Source organism: Ranitomeya imitator, chromosome 1, assembly GCF_032444005.1.
Source record: "Ranitomeya imitator isolate aRanImi1 chromosome 1, aRanImi1.pri, whole genome shotgun sequence".
NCBI lineage: Eukaryota > Metazoa > Chordata > Amphibia > Anura > Dendrobatidae > Ranitomeya > Ranitomeya imitator.
Window position 1 is genome coordinate 701,675,486 of NC_091282.1, and position 21,192 is coordinate 701,696,677.

General features: G+C 41.9%; 1 protein-coding gene across 3 annotated transcripts in view; it reads left to right on the forward strand.

The window, feature by feature from the left end:
• The window catches only part of SLC8A3 (solute carrier family 8 member A3), a 470,913-nt gene that overhangs the window by 167,812 nt on the left and 281,909 nt on the right, over positions 1–21,192 (forward strand). For 2 of the 3 annotated variants that reach the window (XM_069731638.1, XM_069731629.1), the window contains exon 2: positions 18,776–20,607. In XM_069731638.1, coding sequence (XP_069587739.1) covers positions 18,836–20,607 — 1,772 coding nt within the window. In that variant the 5' untranslated portion in view covers positions 18,776–18,835. Of the gene's footprint in view, positions 1–8,998; positions 9,295–18,775; positions 20,608–21,192 lie in introns of all 3 variants that reach the window. The other variant, XM_069731646.1, reaches the window with a different exon arrangement.

The window sequence follows — 21,192 nt, forward strand, 5'->3', positions numbered from 1 at the left end:
CAATGCTTTCTGCTTTGTGTTTTGGTCACTTTTGAATGTTGGTTGTGCTTTCACACTCGTGGTAGCATGAGACGGCCTCTACAACCCACACAAGTAGCTGTGGCAAGAAGGTTTGCTGTATCTGTCAGCGTAGTGTCCAGAGGCTGGAGGCACTACCAGGAGACAGGCCAGCACACCAGGAGATGTGGAGGGGGCCATAGGAGGGCAACAACCCAGCAGCAGGACCGCTACCTCAGGCTTTGGGCAAAGAGGAACAGGAGTAGCACTGCCAGAGCCCTGCAAAATGACCTCCAGCATTCCACAAATGTGCATGTGTCTGCACAAACTGTTAGAAACCGACTCCATGAGGATGGTCTGAGAGCCCAATGTCTACAGATGGGGGTTGTGCTCACAGCCCAACACCATGCAGGATACTTGGCATTTGCCACAGAACACCAGGATTGGTAAATTCGCCACTGGCGCCATGTACTCTTCACAGATGAAAGCAGGTTCACACTGAGCACATGTGACAGACATAGCAGAGTCTGGAGACTCCGTGGAGAGCGATCTGCTGCCTGCAACATCCTTCAGCATGACCGGTTTGGCAGTGGGTCAGTAATGGTGTGGGGTGGTATTTCTTTGGAGGGCCGCACAGCCCACTATGTGCTCGCCAGAGGTAGCCTGACGGCCATTAGGTACCGAGATGAGATCCTCAGAAACCCTTGTGAGACCATATGCTGGTGCGGTTGGCCCTGGGTTACTCCTAATGCAGGACAATGCCAGACCTCATGTGGCTGGAGTGTGTCAGCAGTTACTGCAAGATGAAGGCATTAAAGCTATGAACTGGTCCGCCCGTTCCCCAGACCTGAATCCGATTGAACACATCTGGGACATCATGTCTCGCACCATCCACCAAGGTCACGAAGCACCACAGACTGTCCAGGAGTTGGTGGATGCTTTAGTCAAGGTCTGGGAGGAGATCCCTTAGGAGACTATCTGCTGCCTCATCAGGAGCGTGCCCAGGCATTGTAGAGAGGTCATACAGGCACATGGAGGCCACACACACTACTGAGCATCATTTACTTGTCTTGAGGCATTTCCACTGTAGTTAGATCGGCCTGTAACTTCATTTCCACTTTGATTTTGAGCATCATTCAAACTTCAGACCTCCGTGGGATATTAGTTGTGATTTACAGTACAGACCAATAGTTTGGACACACCTTCTCATTTAAATAATTTTCTGTATTTTCATAACTATGAAAATTGTAAATTCACACTGAAGGCATCAAAACTATGAATTAACACATGTGGAATTATATACTTAACACAAAAGTGTGAAACAACTGAAAATATGTCTTATATTCTAGGTTCTTCAAAGTAGCCACCTTTTGCTTTGATGACTGCTTTGTATACTCTTGGCATTCTCTTGATGTGCTTCAAGAGGTAGTCACCAGAAATGGTCATCCAAAAATCTTTAAGGAGTTCGCAGAAATGCTTAGCACTTGTTGGTCTTTTTGCCTTCACTCTGCGGTCCAGCTCACCCCAAACCATCTCAATTGGGTTCAGGTCTTGTGACTGTGGAGGCCAGGTCATCTGGCGTAGCACCCCATCACTCTCCCTCTTGGTCAAATAGCTCTTACACAGCCTGGAGGTGTGTTTGGGGTCATTGTCCTGTTGAAAAATAAATGATGGTCCAACTAAACGCAAACCGGATGGAATAGCATGCCGCTGCAAGATGCTGTGGTAGCCATGCTGGTTCAGTATGCCGTCAATTTTGAATAAATCCCCAACAGTGTCACCAGCAAAGCACCCCCACACCATCACACCTCCTCCTCCATGCATCACGGTGGGAACCAGGCATGTCGAGTCCATCCGTTCACCTTTTCTGCGTTGCACAAAGACACGGTGGTTGGAACAAAAGATCTCAAATTTGGACTCATCAGACCAAAGCACAGATTTCCACTGGTCTAATGTCCATTCCTTGTGTTCTTTAGCCCAAACAAGTCTCTTCTGCTTGTTGCCTGTCCTTAGCAGTGGTTTCCTAGCAGCTGTTTTACCATGAAGGTCTGCTGCACAAAGTCTCCTCTTAACAGTTGTTGTAGAGATGTGTCTGCTGCTAGAACTCTGTGTGGCCTTGACCTGGTCTCTAATCTGAGCTGCTGTTAACCTGCAATTTGAGGCTGGTGACTCTGATAAACTTATCCTCAGAAGCAGAGGTGACTCTTGGTCTTCCTTTCCTGGGGCGGGCCTCATATGAGCCAGTTTCTTTGTAGCGCTTGATGGTTTTTGCAACTGCAACTGCACTTGGGGACACTTTCAAAATTTTCCCAATTTTTCGGACTAACTGACCTTCATTTCTTAATGTAATGATGGCCACTTGTTTTGGGCAATATACTATGTGGCTGGGCAATATAATACGTGGTTGGGCAATATACTACGTGGGCTGTGCAATATACTACGTGGACATGCATATTCTAGAATACCCGATGCGTTCGAATCGGGCCACCATCTAGTATATATATATATATATATATATAAATATGTATAAGAATGCAGCAGCACATGTGCATGAATCTAGGCCATGTGAAAACACAAACAAATATTCAATATGAATTATTCTTCTCAAAAATATTTTTCATACATTTTTTAAAAATATATATATATTTTTTTCATAAAACCTACAGTAATAGATTAAATGAAGATTCTTAGCGCATAAATTGGCCAATTCATGTGTGCCCATCAACCATGGCAAGGTGATCTCCCTCTGATGGGTCATACTCCACCGTACATGCCACCCTTGGGCCACCAGCCTACAACTATCTATTTTTTCTATATATATATATATATATATATATATATATATATATATATATATATACACACACACACACACACACACACAGTACAGACCGAAAGTGTGGACACACCTTCTCATTTAAAGATTTTTCTGTATTTTCATGACTATGAAAATTGGACATTCACACTGAAGTTTCTTTGTGGCGCTTGATGGTTTTTGCCACTGCACTTGGGGACACTTTCAAAGTTTTCCCAATTTTTCGGACTGACTGACCTTCATTTCTTAAAGTAATGATGGCCACTCGTTTTTCTTTACTAAGCTGATTTTTTCTTGCCATAATACAAATTCTTACGGTCTATTCAGTAGGACTATCAGCTGTGTATCCACCAGACTTCTGCTCAACACAACTGATGGTCTCAACCCCATTTATAAGGCAGGAAATCCCACTTATTAAACCTGACAGGGCACACCTGTGAAGTGAAAACCATTCCTGGTGACTACCTCTTGAAGCTCATCAAGAGAATGTGCAAAGCAGTCATCAAAGCAAAAGGTGGCTACTTTGAAGAACCTAGAATATAAGACATAATTTCAGTTGTTTCACACTTTTTTGTTAAGTATATAATTCCACATGTGTTAATTTATAGTTTTGATGCCTTCAGTGTGAATGTACAATTTTCATAGTCCTGAAAATACAGAAAAATCTTTAAATGAGAAGGTGTGTATAAACTTTTGGTCTGTACTGTACGTTGATAATTTTTAGGTTTTCTTGTTCTCAACACATTGAAAAATCTTTAAATGAGAAGGTGTGTATAAACTTTTGGTCTGTACTGTACGTTGATAATTTTTAGGTTTTCTTGTTCTCAACACATTCCACTATGTAATGAATAACGATTTACAACTGGAATATTTCATTCAGTGATATCTAGGGTGTGGGATTTTAGTGTCCCCTTTATTTTTTGAGCAGTGTACTTTATCTTCTTAAAGTGGCATGGTATCCAATTGATAGTGGGTTAGGCTTTTTTTGCCAACTCCTAGTAGATTTCCAACAAACCTTGTTTGCCTAAATCGAAGGCTGCATTCACACATCCATGTGAAGGGTTAGTGCGCTGTCCGATCAGATACTACACCGGCCCACTGAGTATGTCCTATCCTGATCTTCAAAACCAGATCAGAATAGGTCATCCTGTGCACTTCATGGATCTCATTCTCTGATCCGTCATTTGAAAAGATATCTGAATAGATTTATTCTGCTCAATGGGTCCATGCGCTGTCCGATAAAAAAAAATCAGGCAGCACACAAACATTTCACACAATTGTATGAATGTAGTCTTACGTAGAGGTTCTACTCAAGATCCATATCATAGGTGACATGAACCCATAGAATCTTTGCATGTATGTTCATAGTTAATCAAATGTATTAGGCCAACTTCTGCTCATGGTGGGGTAAGTGGCTTACTCTCGTACAGGGACCCACTGGGGGATTCACCTGTTACCCTGTGTGTCAGTCCAAGCCTGGATCCAGTAGTTATCACCAATTCTGAGGATAGGTGATAATTGATATTACTGGAATATCCTGTTAAAATCCTTCCCCAATAACCCCCTAGCTTGTTACCTACCATGTCTATCCCTTGCCCCTGGCCGTGCAACTACCAAGAATTAAAAACACCTAAAACTTGTTCATGAATATTTCTCAAGTCACATCTTATTATTTCCCCCATATGTAAAATAAATCTTGGCATATCTGCTTTATTTCTAGTGGAAAGCAGAATAAAAATGTCCAATTAGTACTTGTAATATTTTTTTCTAGTAGATTGTGGATTGAAATGACACTGAAGGAAGAAGCTAATTATACGTTTACAAGTCACTTTTGTGAAACTGTCCATTTTCTGTAATGTGCAGGAATTCGGAGGAGTTAGTTTAAATGCCGGTGATTCATATTGTGACTCATGTCATTATTTTGTTGTTTTGTTGGCTTAATCTTGCTTATATAACAGTATTGTGTGAAATGGTCCTTTCATGGTAGATCCCTACACCCTTTCATAAGCACTAGTATTATCATATCACTTCTTTTTCTGCCCTTAAAAACACATTAATGCATTCGGCTGGTCAGCTACAAAGAGAGAACTGGAACCAGATTTGTTTTTAAAGGGGCTCTCCGGCCTTACAATAGATTACTTAAAATTGTACCGAACTTGGTCATCGGATTCTGAAGTCTCTCACAGGTGATGTGCACACTGAAGCCACAATACAACTAAAGATCTGACGACCCGTGAGCAACGTAGCCGATTATTCTCTTTCCACTTTTTGCATACAACACTATACAGTTTTGTGCATAAGTAAAAAAAGCTATGAATTTACAGTTAATAATCATCCAATGTATCCAACTTTGCAAATATCATAGTTATAATCCTTCTTAAAATGGTTATCCAGGCTTGGAGCTTGAGTCTGCATTCCTATTTGACTGCAAACTTGTGAATCCTCAGTGTGCACAGTGTGCTCTGTCAGGATTCTCTGGTACCGGCACCAGGGAAATGATCAGTCATTTGACCCCATGTATGCAGTTCTGACTAGACATCTCAGTCCTTGTTCAATTCTATTGGATTGAGCGATGCTGCACACGTCTAGTTGGCCACATATATGCAGATCACATTCTTTTGGTCACACCCCCCTTTCTTGGTGTCGGCACTGGAGAATCATAACCGTACGCACAGTTCTCACTGTGAGGACTCACTAGTCTACAGTCACATAGAGTGACTGCAGACTTTATCCCCAAGCCTGGATAACTGTTGTGAATTCTGTGATCAAGCTCCCTCCTGTGGTCACGAGTGGTACTGCGGCTTCTGAGTTTCCTTCCTCAGGTGATGAGGTTAAGTCGTTAGGTGCTGCTCTATTTAACTCCACCTAGTGCTTTGATCCTGGCCTCCAGTCAATGTTCTAGTATTGGTCTTGCTTCCTCCTGGATCGTTCCTGTGGCCTGTCTCCTCAGCATAAGCTAAGTTCTGCTTGTGTTACTTTTGTTGCTATATTTTCTGTCCAGCTTGCTTATTTGTTTTTGCTTGCTTGCTGGAAGCTCTGAGACGCAGAGGGAGCACCTCCGTACCGTTAGTCGGTGCGGAGGGTTTTTTTGCCCCTCTGCGTGGTTGTTTGTAGGGTTTTGTGTTGACCGCAAAGCTATCTTTCCTATCCTCGGTCTATTCAGTAAGTCGGGCCTCACTTTGCTAAATCTATTTCATCTCTGTGTTTGTATTTTTCATCTTTACTCACAGTCATTATATGTGGGGGGCTGCCTTTTCCTTTGGGGAATTTCTCTGAGGCAAGGTAGGCTTATTTTTCTATCTTCAGGACTAGCTAGTTTCTCAGGCTGTGCCGAGTTGCATAGGGAGCGTTAGGCGCAATCCACGGCTACCTCTAGTGTGGTTTGATAGGTTTAGGGATTGCGGTCAGCAGAGTTCCCACGTCTCAGAGCTCGTCCTATGTTTTGTGGTTTTTGTCAGGTCACTTGTGTGCTCTGAATTTCAAGGTCCATTGTGGTTCTGAATTACCTATTCATAACAGATAACTCCTTTAATGAAGAGTGCTGTTTTGTGTTTATGTTAGGTGCGGCCGAGCGGTAGTTGCAACTGAGCTGCTGTCCGGTTTTATCCAGGCACTTTACAGGCAAAGGATATCCCATTTCCTGTGTGCTGTAGGAATTGGGGTGCATCACACTCAATTGTAGGCCGCAGGTCTCCACTGAAATTAGGCTTCCTTGATCAGGAGTCACCGCACACTATGCTTGGGACACCAAAATCTTTGTAACAGTTAAACATTTACTAGACTGTTCGAGATCATCAGGTGGGATAGGGCACAGCAATTCGCACTTTCTTCCTTCTTAGTAAAACTCCGCTTCTGTTCTACCACCCATTCATCCTGGATTGCCCCCAAGTCCACTGACTCCATCAGCCTTAGGGATTCATTATCCCCTTCAGCAGTGTCCCGGGACTGGCCACATTCCCCTTCACCTAATCCCATGTCCACTGACCTCGTGATAGCAGAAGACCAGGCCTGCTCCTGGCCCAAGCCCTAGTCCCCAGACATTGCAGGAATATCCATTATTGAACTCTATTCGGACTCCCACTTCCTTGAATGGTTGACCCATGCTGCCCCTCGCAACTCACCCTAGCTGAACTTGACCTCCACACTGCACCTCACTGGCTGACAGTGCCCCCTCTCCCCCCCCCCCTTGTTTATTGACTCTACTGCCCACCCACTGGGCTAGTTCAATCCTTAACCATTTCCTATCTTGTATCCTGAACCTAATATCCTTGTTCTACATCTATGGTATGCTAAGTTTATCCTATGCTATAGTTTCTTTATGCATTACCACTTTACATACTGTGCACCGCTATAACACATAATCTTTATTTTTATATAGCGCTAACATATTCCACAGTGCTTTACATTTTGCACACATTATCATCGCTGTACCCGATGGGGCTCACAATCTAAATAACCTATCAGTATGTCTTTGGAATGTGGGAGGAAACCGGAGTGCCCAGAGGAAACCCACGCAAACACGGGGAGAACATACAAACGCCACATTACATAAGACACATATTACTTTTACATATAAAACCACACGACGGTATTCACATGGTGCGTCTGTTGTTTTCAGGGGTAGGAATAGGGTAAGTCTGTCCACATCCCTACATTTGCAACACGTATGCCTATATATCTGTCTCCGCGGTTAAAGACTGCTAACTTCCGTTTGTCAATTATTTCTTGCTAATGGTAAGACGGAAGGGACTACACAGTCTTGTAAGCAGTCAGCTACCCTGGAAACACATCCTACTGAATAGGAGCTGCAGACAGAAACCAGATTTTTTTTTTTTGCTTGTAATTTTTAATAACAAGAAGATTAGTAAAGTAAATGCATAAAAATACAAAGAAATAGATGCAAAGTTGGAGGCTGTGTTTTAATTATGTCAAATTAAGGATAATGATCCTTCTATATTATTCGAAAACACTCTTTTTCGGTGATTACTTTGTATCGCCGTTCATACTGCACCCATACACAAATTATACACCATTTGAAAGGTAAACTTGCCCCCTTCAGCAAGAAAATAGCCAAGCAAACCACATATCCACGATGTTATCACAAAATACATTTTAAACATTAATTTTCATAACACTGCAGTAAAGAAAAATGACCTGTGGGTGGCACCACACTACCCCAAAGCATACTAATACAAAGCTGAAACAAATCCTAACATTTTCCTTGGGGGCTTTCCAGCTTGTCGAACTCCTTGCCCAGTCGATTTCAGGCAGGTAGATATAAAATATTAGCTACATATGTGGAAGTAGAATAAAAGTAACATTTAACTGTTTAAGACTTCATCTTTAAAACTGAAGATGTAAATGAATGCAGCCTAAAAGGGACTGGACATGTTCTGAACCATCAGATTTTCCATATTATTGGACAGTCATTGAAAAGTCTTTCTTCTAAGGTTGCAGCTTATTGGTGACCTGGAGTCACCTCTGGTTCCAAGTAAAAAAAAACCTGCAGCGTTGAAATAACTCAGATTGTACATTGTTTCCCGATGGGAGAGATTGGTGGAAACAACCTTGCAAAAATTAAAAAAATAAATCCAACCGTAGGGAAAAAAAGGTAAAATAATCTGCAGATATTACTTTTTTAAAAGGGATATTCCCAATTATTATGCAATGGTGTAAATATGCTCAGTTGGGGTCAATTCTCGTTCATCATTTTTTACTGTCAAAGTGGCACTGCTGTATAGGGAGCTGCTCCGTTCACATACATAGGGCTGTGTTGCACTTCCCTACACTGCAGATAGATGGCAGTGCTGCTGTGGAGGGGAAAAAATGCTGCTGCCCCTGTTCTTTTGCAAGGTCCTGACAATCAGACCCCTTCTGATCAGTAAGTAAAATACCATTATGTTTAATGTTGGGAGATCTCCTTTAGGCTGGAGTCACACACAACGTATAAAAAAATCGGTTAGTTTTACACAGACGACAATCGCAGTGACACACATACCTCTCTCTGTTCATCATCTTATTAAATACATTTACATTTGACCAGCTTGATTTTCCTTAAATTGCCTGCGCCCCCGACAACCACTAGTGCGGGCCAACTAATATTTATTAATTACCCAAATTTTTCAGCCGTCATTTTCATGTAGGCAATTACACTATTATCCCATGTCTGCTTTTTCTGTCTTGCAGGATGTCAGGGAAACTGTAAGAACACTTGAATTATAGATTTGCCGCCACCATTCCTTAAAAGTGTCATCTGCCAGATTGTGCTGGGCTTTGAAGATGAGCTAAATGAACTACAAAATCTGCAAAGAATATTAATTCATCTGGGAATAGTCCTGGGAAACCACAAATCAGAAATAGATTGGCTTATGTAAGAAAAATAAGATGGCTGACAACCTGTGCCACATGGACAACAATAAAGACCCCAATCTGTTTTCAGTTTTCCAGTTTAACCTATATGGAGAGGGAGAAGGAAATTAAAGGTATTTTTCCTAAATCATTAATTTTTCCTTGATTGGTGATCACTGTTAGATTGATGTCGGTCCTACTTCTTGGACCCCCATTGTGTTCCAAAACAATGGGGACTTGTCTCTCGTCTACCTAAATCATTATTTTTCCCTTAATTGGTGATCACTTTTAGATTGATGTCCGTCCTACTTCTTGGACCTCCATTGTGTTCCAAAACAATGAGGACATGGGTCTCCTATTTTACCCTAGTCATAAGGCAACCAACTGCAGCTTGTATCTCCAATTCAATACACTTGAAGCCCCCAATCACGTTAGACTAATGTCATCCTAACCTGCCAATGTTGATGTGTTCGACAGACACTCTGATGTCTATATGGTTGTTGGCTGGCCGATTGTCGGGGAAGGTGACGAATGGGTATGTTTGATTTTGGACTGCTGATCGCTTTGTTTTCCCTGAGATTAGATGCAGAGATGGCTTTCATCAACTTTCTCACAGAGAACACAAGCTCACAGCTGAGCAAGCTCTCCTGTGTATGGCTGAGATAGTTGTGGGTCGATTGAATGGCTAAAGAATCGTTGGGCCAACAGCCATCTTGCATGTGGTTGGCTTTAAAATGAGACCATATTAGCATGAGACAACTCCTCCTTGTCACAAGGTTATTAAGAATATATGTAGATGGAAGGAATATCCCTTCCATAGAAGACATACAGAAAATAAAATTAAGAAAGAACAAAAATGGAAACAACACTTCACAAGGCTCATCCATATTTATTGTTCTTGCTTATTTTTAGTTATGAGCGAATATACTCGTTACTCAAGACTTCCCGAGCATGCTCGGGTGTCCTCTGAGTATTTTTTAGTGCTCGGAAATTTAGTTTTTATTGCCGCAGCTGAATTATTTACATCTGTTAGCCAGCATAAATACATGTGGGGATTCCCTAGCAACCAGGCAACCCCCACATGTACTTGTGCTGGCTAACAGATGTAAATCATTCAACTGCGGCAATAAAAATTAAATCTCCGAGCACTAAAAAATACTCTGAGGACACCCGAGCATGCTCGAGAAATCTGGAGTAACGAGTATATTCGCTTATCACTAGTTATTTTGCATCTACATATTCTGAGACATAGAGATTGTCCTCATATCGGTGGCTAATGGGAATTAATGTCTTATTTCTCTGTCTAAAATACACTCACAGTTTTGACTGGGTTCATAATGATCTAACTGGCTTAGCAAGTTTTGGAAGTTTGTATAGAGCCCCATTGTGCTGCAAGTTGCACATCAAACTACCCAAGATGGGTGATATTTTTGGATTGCATAGACTGAATCGTTACTTAGATGAACCCTAATAGTTAGGGTAGGTCATCAGTATCAGATTGGTGGGGCTTACAACACCCTTCAAACAGCAGTTGATTATAAAAACTCCTGTACTGCAGCATCCTATCACCTTTTGCACATGCTCCAACTCCTTTATACAGAACATTAGACATTCACCACACCCGACACCCTCGCCCCGACACCCTCGCCGATCAGTTATCTGCTCCGGCAGCGGCTGGAATTAATGTACAAATCTGGAATGGTGCGGCTCCTTATATTGTGACCCTACTCAGATTCTGTGTCTGACCTCAAATTCACTTGATTAAGAGATAAGGTGCAGTACGTGAACATGGCCAATGTACGCAGCTGCATCCACCGCCGGAAGAAATAATCGCTAATTGGTGAGGGTCTTGTATATGGATATATCATCAATAGATTTGTCCCCAGCAACTATTTTAAGTTATAACATTAGAGGACCAAGCGTGGAAAGTGCAGTGATGGGTAAGTAAAACTTAACATTTCTAAAAGATGATTAACAGCTACAGATAATAGTACTAGTGACAACGCAAGTAGGAAGAAAAAGCACAAGTTGCGGACCTAAGCGTTTTAGTATATCAGACTGAACGTATATGATATACGGATGTCTGAATGAGGCATTTAAGAGCTCTTGGACAGGGGTTGACCAGTTGGATCAATTACTTTGTTCCCAGAGACAAATGTTTTCACTAATCTTGTAGCTTTATTCTCAACATGTTTGCCTTTAGTGGTGAATGCACCATAAATAATTTTTCTATACAGTCATCCATAAAGTAATAAGTAGTTAAGTGCTAGTTAACAATGCACTCCTGCTGTTCTTTCAGAATAGTTTGTATGTATAAAATGGCTGCTCGGGAAATGGAATGAAGCGGCTTAAGATACTTTATTCAATTAGTTGGTTAACTAATCAATAGTATTGTCCATTGCTTCAAAAATTGACTGTCAAAGCCTCTGGGTGCAGAGTAGAACATGCTGCTCATTGAAGTTGAATTAAATTGCTTAGTAGCATTAATTGCTTGTCATTGACCCCGAGAGGGTAGGATTTCATCAGAAACAGAGAGGCCGTACGTTTAACAGCTTATGGAGCTAAATGATTGGTCACATAGAGCTAAAAGATGGAGGAAAATAACGGGCGTAACAATATTTTGTGGAAATAATTATATCTAAGCTAGGGATATGCAGGAGACTTCATTGTTTTGCTGTTAGCCAATGTTGAGTGCACTGATTTAGATGACTTTTGTATGGAGCGAGTCTCCTAGACATTAAGATGTGTGTAGACCTTGTATAGGGGAAGTTGGTGCATTATGGTGCCTCCATACTGCACCATACTAGTGAACTATAGAATCGGCTGCAATCCAGTAATTCACGATAAAGCACAATTCCACCTGCTTTGGAGGTGGATGTGGCCCCCTTACCTCTTGGGCCCCTGCACGGCAGAACTGGTTGCACCAATTGTATGTCCGCCTCTGAAGCAGTTCATCTAGTGGAGAATATTGAGAATAAGGAGGTATGTGATAGAGCATAAAATAATTTCTGATTGAATGCCATGGGTGCTGTTTTACAGTTTGTCCTAACGTGTATATAGCAATAATACACTGTGATCCTAAGTGTGAATAAATCAACAACAACCAGTTAATTGCATTGAGCTTTTCCATGATTAACTCAAAGTGCAGTCAGAAAAGGAAATTGATCAGTTTTGTCTTGTCCTATGTAGAGTATGTTATGTCTATGGATGAGTGGACCTGTGGAAGTTCAGGCTCTGGTACCCGACCCGAACTTTAGTCCTAGGTTCGATTTGAGTACAAAAACTTGACCTTCTCTTTATCCTGTACCAGAACCCCATTGAAAACAATGGGGATCTGAACTTTTGATCTCTCTCCCCCTCTCTCTACCTCTGTCTCCCGCCTTGTCTTGCTCTCCCTCTCTCCTCCCGGACTTCCCCTGGAACACCAAACGTTAAAACGGACTTCTGAGAGAAGTCCGTGTTTGGAGGTTAAGTTTGGGTTCGCTCATCGCTAGTTATATCTTTAAATGCCAAACCGAACAAGTGCATTTCAGTCTTGACTTAAACGTTTCCAAGGACGATCCCTCTCTAATAGATCCAGGTAATATGTTCAAGGCAATGTGGGCGACGTAGCAAAAGGCTTTGCTTCCAAATGTTTTAAGCTGGATTTTGAGTATCGACTGTTTATTCATGCCTGCTGAAGGTAGAGGACCAGAAGGAGTGTAGGACTTCAGTTGATCCTTCAAGTAGAGATGATATAAGTTGTTTATGGCTTGAAATGTCATTGGTCAAATTTTCAAACTAAAGCTACATTTACACTGAAAGATTGTCGTTAAAGAGTCTTTTTATAAAAATGCTTGTTGCGATAATATTTAATTGTAAACAGGACAAAATGGTCTTTTGTGCAGCATAAAAGTTCATCGTTCTCAGTGGTGCATCGTCGTGTGTAAACGGAAGTCGCACTTCCGAGAACCATGGTATCTTATGTGCCTGGAGCAATCTAATACAGATCATTCAGTGTGTATAGTTTACTGTGGTCTGACTGTGTAAACAGGGTATTAACCCCTTAGCGACCGCCGATACGCCTTTTAACGGCGGCCGCTAAGGGTACTTAAACCACAGCGCCGTTAATTAACGGCGCTGTGGAAAAAGTGAATAGCGCCCCCCAGAGTCAGATTTTCTCCGGGGTCTCAGCTGCCGGGGGTAGCTGAGACCCCAGAGAACATGATTCTGGGGTTTTTTACCCACCCCGCATTTGCGATCGCCAGTAATTAACCGTTTACCGGCGATCGCAAAAAAAAACAAAACGCGATCTCTTTTTAATTTCTCTGTCCTCCGATGTGATCGCACATCGGAGGACAGAGAAAAGGGGTCCCAGGTAGCCCCCCAATACTCACCTATCTCCCCCGGTGCTCCTCGTAGCTCCCAGTGGGCGCCGCCATCTTCAAAATGGTGGGCGCATGCGCAGTGCGCCCGCCGGCCGGCCTCGCGAGAATCTTTGGGGTCTCGGCTGCCGGGGGTAGCCGAGACCCCAAAGAGCATGATCGGGGTCGGTTTTACCTGTTTACCTGTTTTGCGATCGCCGGTAATTAACTGTTTACCGGCGACCGCAAAAAAAAAAAAAAAAGTAAGGTGTAATTCTCTGTCCTCTGATGTGATCGCACATCAGAGGACAGATAAATAGGGGGATTCGGGGACCCTGTCATACTCACCTGTGTCCCTGGATCCTCCTGCTGCTCCTCCTGGCCGCCGGCAAAAGAAAATGGCGGGCGCATGCGCAGTGCGCCCGCCATCTGTCTCCATCTGCTGGCCGGCAGGAGAACAGCAGTTGGGGCTAAAATTAGGGTTAGGGCTAGGGTTAGGGCTAGGGCTAGGGTTAGGGCTAGGGTTGGGGCTAAAGTTAGGGTTAGGGTTGGGGCTAAATTTAGGGTTAGGCTTCTTTCACACTTACGTCGGTACGGAGCCGTCGCAATGCGTCGGCCCGACATACCGACGCACGTTGTGAAAATTGTGCACAACGTGGGCAGCGGATGTAGTTTTTCAACGCATCCGCTGCCCAATCTATGTCCTGGGGAGGAGGGGGCGGAGTTACGGCCACGCATGCGCGGTCAGAAATGGCGGATGCGACGTACAAAAAAACGTTTCATTGAACTTTTTTTGTGCCGACGGTCTGCCAAAACACAACTGATCCAGTGCACGATGGACGCGACGTGTGGCCATCCGTCACGATCCGTCGGCAATACAAGTCTATGGGCAAAAAACGCATCCTGCGGGCACATTTGCAGGATCCGTTTCTTGTCCAAAACGACGGATTGCGATGGATGCCAAACGATGCAAGTGTGAAAGTAGCCTTAGGGCTAGGGTTAGGGTTGGGGCTAAAGTTAGGGCTGGGGCTAAAATTAGGGTTAGAGTTGGGATTAGGGTTAGGGTTTGGATTAGGGTTGGTATTAGGGTTAGGGTTGGAATTAGGGTTACGCTTGGGATTAGGGTTAGGTTTGGGATTAGGGTTAAGGTTAGGGTTGTGATTAGGGGTGTATTGGGATTAGGGTTAGGTTTGAGGTTAGGGTTGAGATTAGGATTAGGGGTGTGTTGGATTTAGGGTTTTGATTAGGGTTATGGTTAGGGTTGACATTAGGGTTGTTTTGGGGTAAGGGTTGTGATTATGGTTAGGGTTAGTGATTAGGATTATGGATCAGGTTGAGATTAGGGTTAGGGGTGTGTTGGGGTTAGGGTTGGAGCTAGAATTGGGGGGTTTCCACTGTTTAGGTACATCAGGGGGTCTCCAAACACGACAGCCAATTTTGCGCTCAAAAAGTCAAATGGTGCTCCCTCCCTTCTGAGCTCTGCCGTGCGCCCAAACAGTGGGTTACCCCCACATATGGGGCATCAGCGTACTCGGGATAAATTGGACAACAACTTCTGGGGTCCAATTTCTCTTGTTACCCTTGTGAAACTTGGGGGCTACAAAATCTTTTTTGTGAAAAAAAATTTTTTTTTATTTTCACGACTCTGCATTCTAAACTTCTGTGAAGCACTTGGGCATTCAAAGTTCTCACCACACATCTAGATAAGTTCCATGGGGGTCTAGTTTCCAAAATGGTGTCACTTGTGGGGGGTTTCCACTGTTTAGGCACATCAGGGGCTCTCCAAACGCGACATGGCGTCCGATCTCAATTCCAGCCAATTCTACATTGAAAAAGTAAAACGGCACTCCTTCTCTTTCTCCTGTTACCCTTGTGAAAATAAAAATTTGTGGGCAAAAAGATCATTTTTGTAGAAAAAATGCGATTTTTTTTTTTTTTTTTTTTTTTTTCACGGCTCTACATTATAAACTTCTGTGAAGCACATGGGGGTTCAAAGTGCTCACCACACATCTAGATAAGTTCCTTAAGGGGTCTAGTTTCCAAAATGGTGTCACTTGTGGGGGGTTTCCACTGTTTAGGCACATCAGGGGCTCTCTAAACGTGACATGGCGTCCAATCTCAATTCCAGCCAATTCTGCATTGAAAAAGTCAAACGGCGCTCCTTCTCTTCTAAGTTCTGCATTGCGCCCAAAAAGTGGTTTACCCCCACATATGGGGTATTGGCGTATTCAGGAGAAATTGCATAACAAAATTTATGGTTACATTTCTGTTTTTACACTTGTGAAAATAAAAAAAAGGTTCTGAATTAAGATGTTTGCAAAAAAAAGTTAAATGTTCATTTTTTCCTTCCACATTGTTTCAGTTCCTGTGAAGCATGTAAAGGGTTAATAAACTTCTTGAATGTGGTTTTGAGAACCTTGAGGGGTGTAGTTTTTAGAATGGTGTCACACTTCATTATTTTCTATCATATGGACCCCTCAAAATGACTTCAAATGTGATGTGGTCCCTAAAAAAAAAATGGTGTTGTAAAAATTAGAAATTGCTGGTCAACTTTTAACCCTTATAACTCCCTAACAAAAAAAAATTTTGTTTCCAAAATTGTGCAGATGTAAGGTAGACATGTGGGAAATGTTATTTATTAACTATTTTTCGTGACATATCTCTCTGATTTAAGGGCATAAAAATACAAAGTTTGAAAATTGCAAAATTTTAAAAATTTTCGCCATATTTCCATTTTTTTCATAAATAATCGCAAGTAATATCGAAGAAATGTTACCACTATCAGGAAGTACAATATGTCACGAAAAAACAGTCTCAGAATCAGCGGGATCCGTTGAAGCGTTCCAGAGTTATAACCTCATAAAGTGACAGTGGTCAGAATTGCAAAAATTGGCTCGGTCATTAAGTACCAAATTGGCTCTGTCACTAAGGGGTTAAGTGACCGACTATCAGTAAATATTTACCAATCGGCCATCGTTTACTGTCCTCAGTTGGTCCATGTACAGTTCCTTGTGAAATTATTTGGCCCCCTGGAACTTTTCAACCTTTTCCCACATATCATGCTTCAAACATAAAGTTACCAAATGTAAATATTTGGTGAAGAATCAACAGTAAGTGGAACACAATTGTGAAGTTGAACACAATTTATTGGTTATTTTAAATTTTTGTGGAAATTCAAAAACTGAAAAGTGCAATATTATTCGGCCCCTTTACTTTCAGTGCAGCAAACTCACTCCAGAAGTTCAGTGTGGATCTCTGAATGATCCATTGTGGTCCTAAATGCCTAATGATGATAAATATAATCCACCTGTGTGTAATCAAGTCTCCGTATAAATGCACCTGCTCTGTGATAGTCTCAGGGTTCTGTTTGAAGCACACAGAGCATCATGAAGACCAAGGAACAAAACAGGCAGGTCCGTGATGCTGTTGTGGAGAAGTTTAAAGCTGGATTTGGATACAAAATGATTTCCAAAGCTTTAATCATCCCAAGGAGCACTATGCAAGCGATCATATTGAAATGGAAGGAGTATCATACCACTGCAAATCTACCAAGACCCGACCGTCCCTCTAAACTTTCATACTTTCATTTCAAACAAGGAGAAGACTGATCAGAGATGCAGCCAAGAGGCCCATGATCACTCTGGGTGAACTGCAGAGATCTACAGCTGAGGTGGGACAGTCTGTCCATAGGACAACAATCAGTCGTACACTGCACAAATCTGGCCTTTATGGAAGAGTGCAAGAAGAAAGCCATTTCTCAAAGATATCCATAAAAAGTGTAATTTAAAGTTTGCAACAAGCCCCCTGGGAGACACACCAAACATGTGGAAGAAGGTTCTCTGGTCAGATGAAACCAAAATCGAATTTTATGGCAACAATGCTGCAACACAGCTCATCACCCTGAACACACCTTCCCCACTGTCAAACATGGTGGTGGCAGCATCATGGTTTGGGCCTGCTTTTCTTCAGCAGGGACAGGGAAGGTGGTTAAAATTGATAGGAAGATGGATGGAGCCAAATACAGGACCGTTCTTGAAGAAAACCTGTTGGAGTTTGCAAAAGACCTTCCAACAAGACAATGATCCCAAACATAGAGCAAAATCTACAGTGGAATGGTTCACAATTAAATGTATCCAGGTGTTAGAATGGCCAAGTCAAAGTCCAGACTTCAATCCAATCAAGAATCTGTGGAAAGAGCTGAAAACTGCTGTTCACAAACAATCTCCATCAAACCTCACTGAGCTCGAGCTGTTTGCCAAGGAAGACCTGGCAAGAATTTCAGTCTCTCGATGTACAAAACTGATAGAGACATACCCCAAGCGACTTGCAGCTGTAATGGCAGCAAAAGATGGCGCAACAAAGTATTAAGCTAAAGGGGCCGAATAATATTGCATGCCCCACTTTTCAGTTTTTGAATTTCGCCCCAAAATTTAAAATAACCAATACATTTCGTTCAACTTCACAATTGTGTTCCACATGTTGTTGATTCTTCACCAAAAATTAAAATTTGGTATCTTTATGTTTAAAGCATGATATGTGGGAAAAGGTTGAAAACTTCCAGGGGGCCAAATATTTTCGCAAGGCACTGTAAATGAACCCTTATTCTCTGTTTTTCGGGCAGCCTCTGCATTGTGCAGAGGGTTTGTGGTATTTGGGCGCCCATTACAATTGATTTGGTTGTTTACCTAACTGCAACATTTTAGACTAACAAAAGGCAGTGTATTGCTTTGTCTGTGAGTCCTACATACAAGGTTATAAAGTCATGTACCAAAGTTGATAGGTCTTCCGGTGAAATAAGATGTTTAATTTTGGCAATGTTCGTCAGGTAGAAGAATGAAGACTTAGAAACAAAATATCAAACAAATTTCAGAAATAGATCTCCATCATTAATTTCCCCCAAATTGCATCCCTGGTCTGAGCTTTGAAAGGTTGTGTCTCCCAAAGGATAGAGGTGTTTGAGCTGAAGGTTGGCATTTTGCTGTTAAGCGCTACCCTTGGATAAAAAGGACTTCAGTTTTTTCCGAGTACAGTTTTAGCCAGCTGGCATTCATCCATGACCATCTTCTGCTTATGCTTGTCCTTGATCCATTTGTAAACTTTATTATTATCCATTTGTAACATTGCATTCATGGCTGTAGCAATTTTTCCTTGACATTGATAATGGATATTGTTTTCGAATGTGTTGACTTGAACTTAAATTTACACTAGTTGACCTTGCTAGTGAAATAAGTATGAACATCGCCTAATGTTATGTTTGTTTCTTTTCTTGTAGGTTCCTGAGCAATTGTAAAGAGGATTACCTGAAATTATAGCTCCCAAATCAACTTTATGTATGGCTTGGTTAAAGTTGCAGCCTCTTGCATCGACATTTCTTCACTTTGGACTTGTTACTTTGATCTTGCTTCTTCAAAGTCTTCAGGTTTATGCTGTTTCTACAGGAGACACTCCAAGCACTTCACACAGACAAAACCATTCCTGCACTGGTTCCTTTGACTGTAAGGCAGGTGTTATTTTGCCAATATGGTACCCAGAGAACCCTTCACTGGGAGATAAAATTGCCAGAGTCATAGTGTACTTCGTGGCAATGATCTACATGTTTCTTGGTGTGTCCATCATTGCTGATCGTTTTATGGCATCTATAGAGGTCATAACATCACAAGAACGGGAAATCATAATTAAAAAACCCAATGGTGAGACCTCCACAACGACTATTCGAGTATGGAATGAAACCGTTTCCAATTTAACCCTCATGGCACTTGGCTCTTCTGCCCCTGAAATTCTTTTGTCGTTGATTGAGGTGTGTGGTCATAATTTTATTGCTGGAGATCTTGGTCCATCAACCATTGTTGGAAGTGCAGCATTTAACATGTTTATCATTATTGCAATTTGTGTGTATGTCATACCTGATGGTGAAGTTCGAAAGATCAAACATCTTAGAGTATTTTTTGTTACCGCAGCGTGGAGCATCTTTGCATACATATGGTTATATATGATCCTCGCTGTGTTCTCTCCTGGAGTGGTGCAAGTTTGGGAAGGTTTGCTCACGTTGTTCTTTTTTCCTGTATGTGTTGTTCTTGCTTGGGTGGCAGACCGACGTCTCCTCTTCTACAAATATATGCACAAAAAGTATCGGACTGACAAGCACAGAGGAATTATGATTGAGACTGAGGCAGAGCACCCAAAAGGGATTGAAATGGATGGCAAAGTCATGAATTCTCATTTTCTAGATGGAAATCTATTAAACATGGACGGAAAAGAAGTAGATGAATCTCGTCGGGACATGATAAGAATCCTTAAGGATTTAAAGCAAAAACATCCTGAGAAGGATTTAGATCAGTTAGTAGAAATGGCTAACTATTATGCCTTGTCACATCAACAGAAGAGCAGAGCATTTTACCGAATACAAGCCACCAGGATGATGACCGGAGCAGGTAACATTCTGAAGAAGCATGCTGCTGAGCAGTCAAAAAGATGCACCAGCTTGCAGGACATATGCTTGGATGAATCTGAAGAGTTTGTATCGAAGATCTATTTTGATCCATGCTCCTATCAATGCCTTGAAAATTGTGGTGCTGTCTTGTTGACTGTTGTTAGAAAAGGCGGCGATATCTCCAAGACCTTGCTGGTGGACTATAAAACTGAAGATGGTTCTGCAAATGCAGGAGCTGACTATGAGTTCACAGAAGGGACCATAGTCTTCAAATCTGGAGAAACCCAAAAGGAGTTTTCTGTTGGAATTATTGATGATGACATCTTTGAAGAAGATGAACATTTTTTTGTGAGACTCAGTAACATACGAATAACTGATGCTCCAGAGCCAGTGGAACCGAATACTTTTAGCTACCCAAAAGCAGTTTTGGTCTCTCCCTATGTGGCCTCCGTTACCATTCTGGACGATGATCATGCCGGGATTTTTACATTTGAATGTGACATTATACGTGTTAGCGAAAGCATTGGGGTGATGGAAGTTAAAGTTCTTAGGACATCAGGAGCCCGGGGCACTGTCATTGTCCCTTTTAGGACAGTTGAAGGCACTGCAAAAGGTGGCGGAGAAGATTTTGAAGACACGTATGGTGAACTGGAATTTAAGAATGATGAAACTGTGTAAGTAATATATTCCCTTCCTTAGTACATTTCTTTATTAGCTGTACAATTTTAAAACTAATGTGATGCCCGATTCCAAAGTGGCAGCAGGTAATATCAATTTATGTTGTGCTGTCTTTTCAAGAAATACTTTTTGTAAATTTTAACTTTAGGGGAAAATGTAAACCTGAAATATTATATCCTGTATCATAGAACGTGCTGGTACAATAATCTACTGTACAAATATCCTCATCTGTATGTTATAGATTGACTTGTCACGGTTGACTCTTTTTCTTTTCTATCAGACACAATTTTCAAAATCGTGTCGCATTTTCAAATGTCAAGTTCTGGTGCACTGTATTGGTCCATCTGCAAACTGTGATTGTAATCTGGACTACTCCTAAATTTCAGTATTCACTGGGGTTTAATAAGATAATTTGATAGTTTCAGATAATAATGTATTCCACCATTAAATAAGATTTCCTTTTTTTTTTTTATAGCAGAGTTTAAGATTGGATGAGGGATGATATGCTGTTTGCTGGGGGTCTGACCACTGCCCGATCACCCACAGTGATCCTCAGATCAGGGCTCTAGAATCTTGAAAAT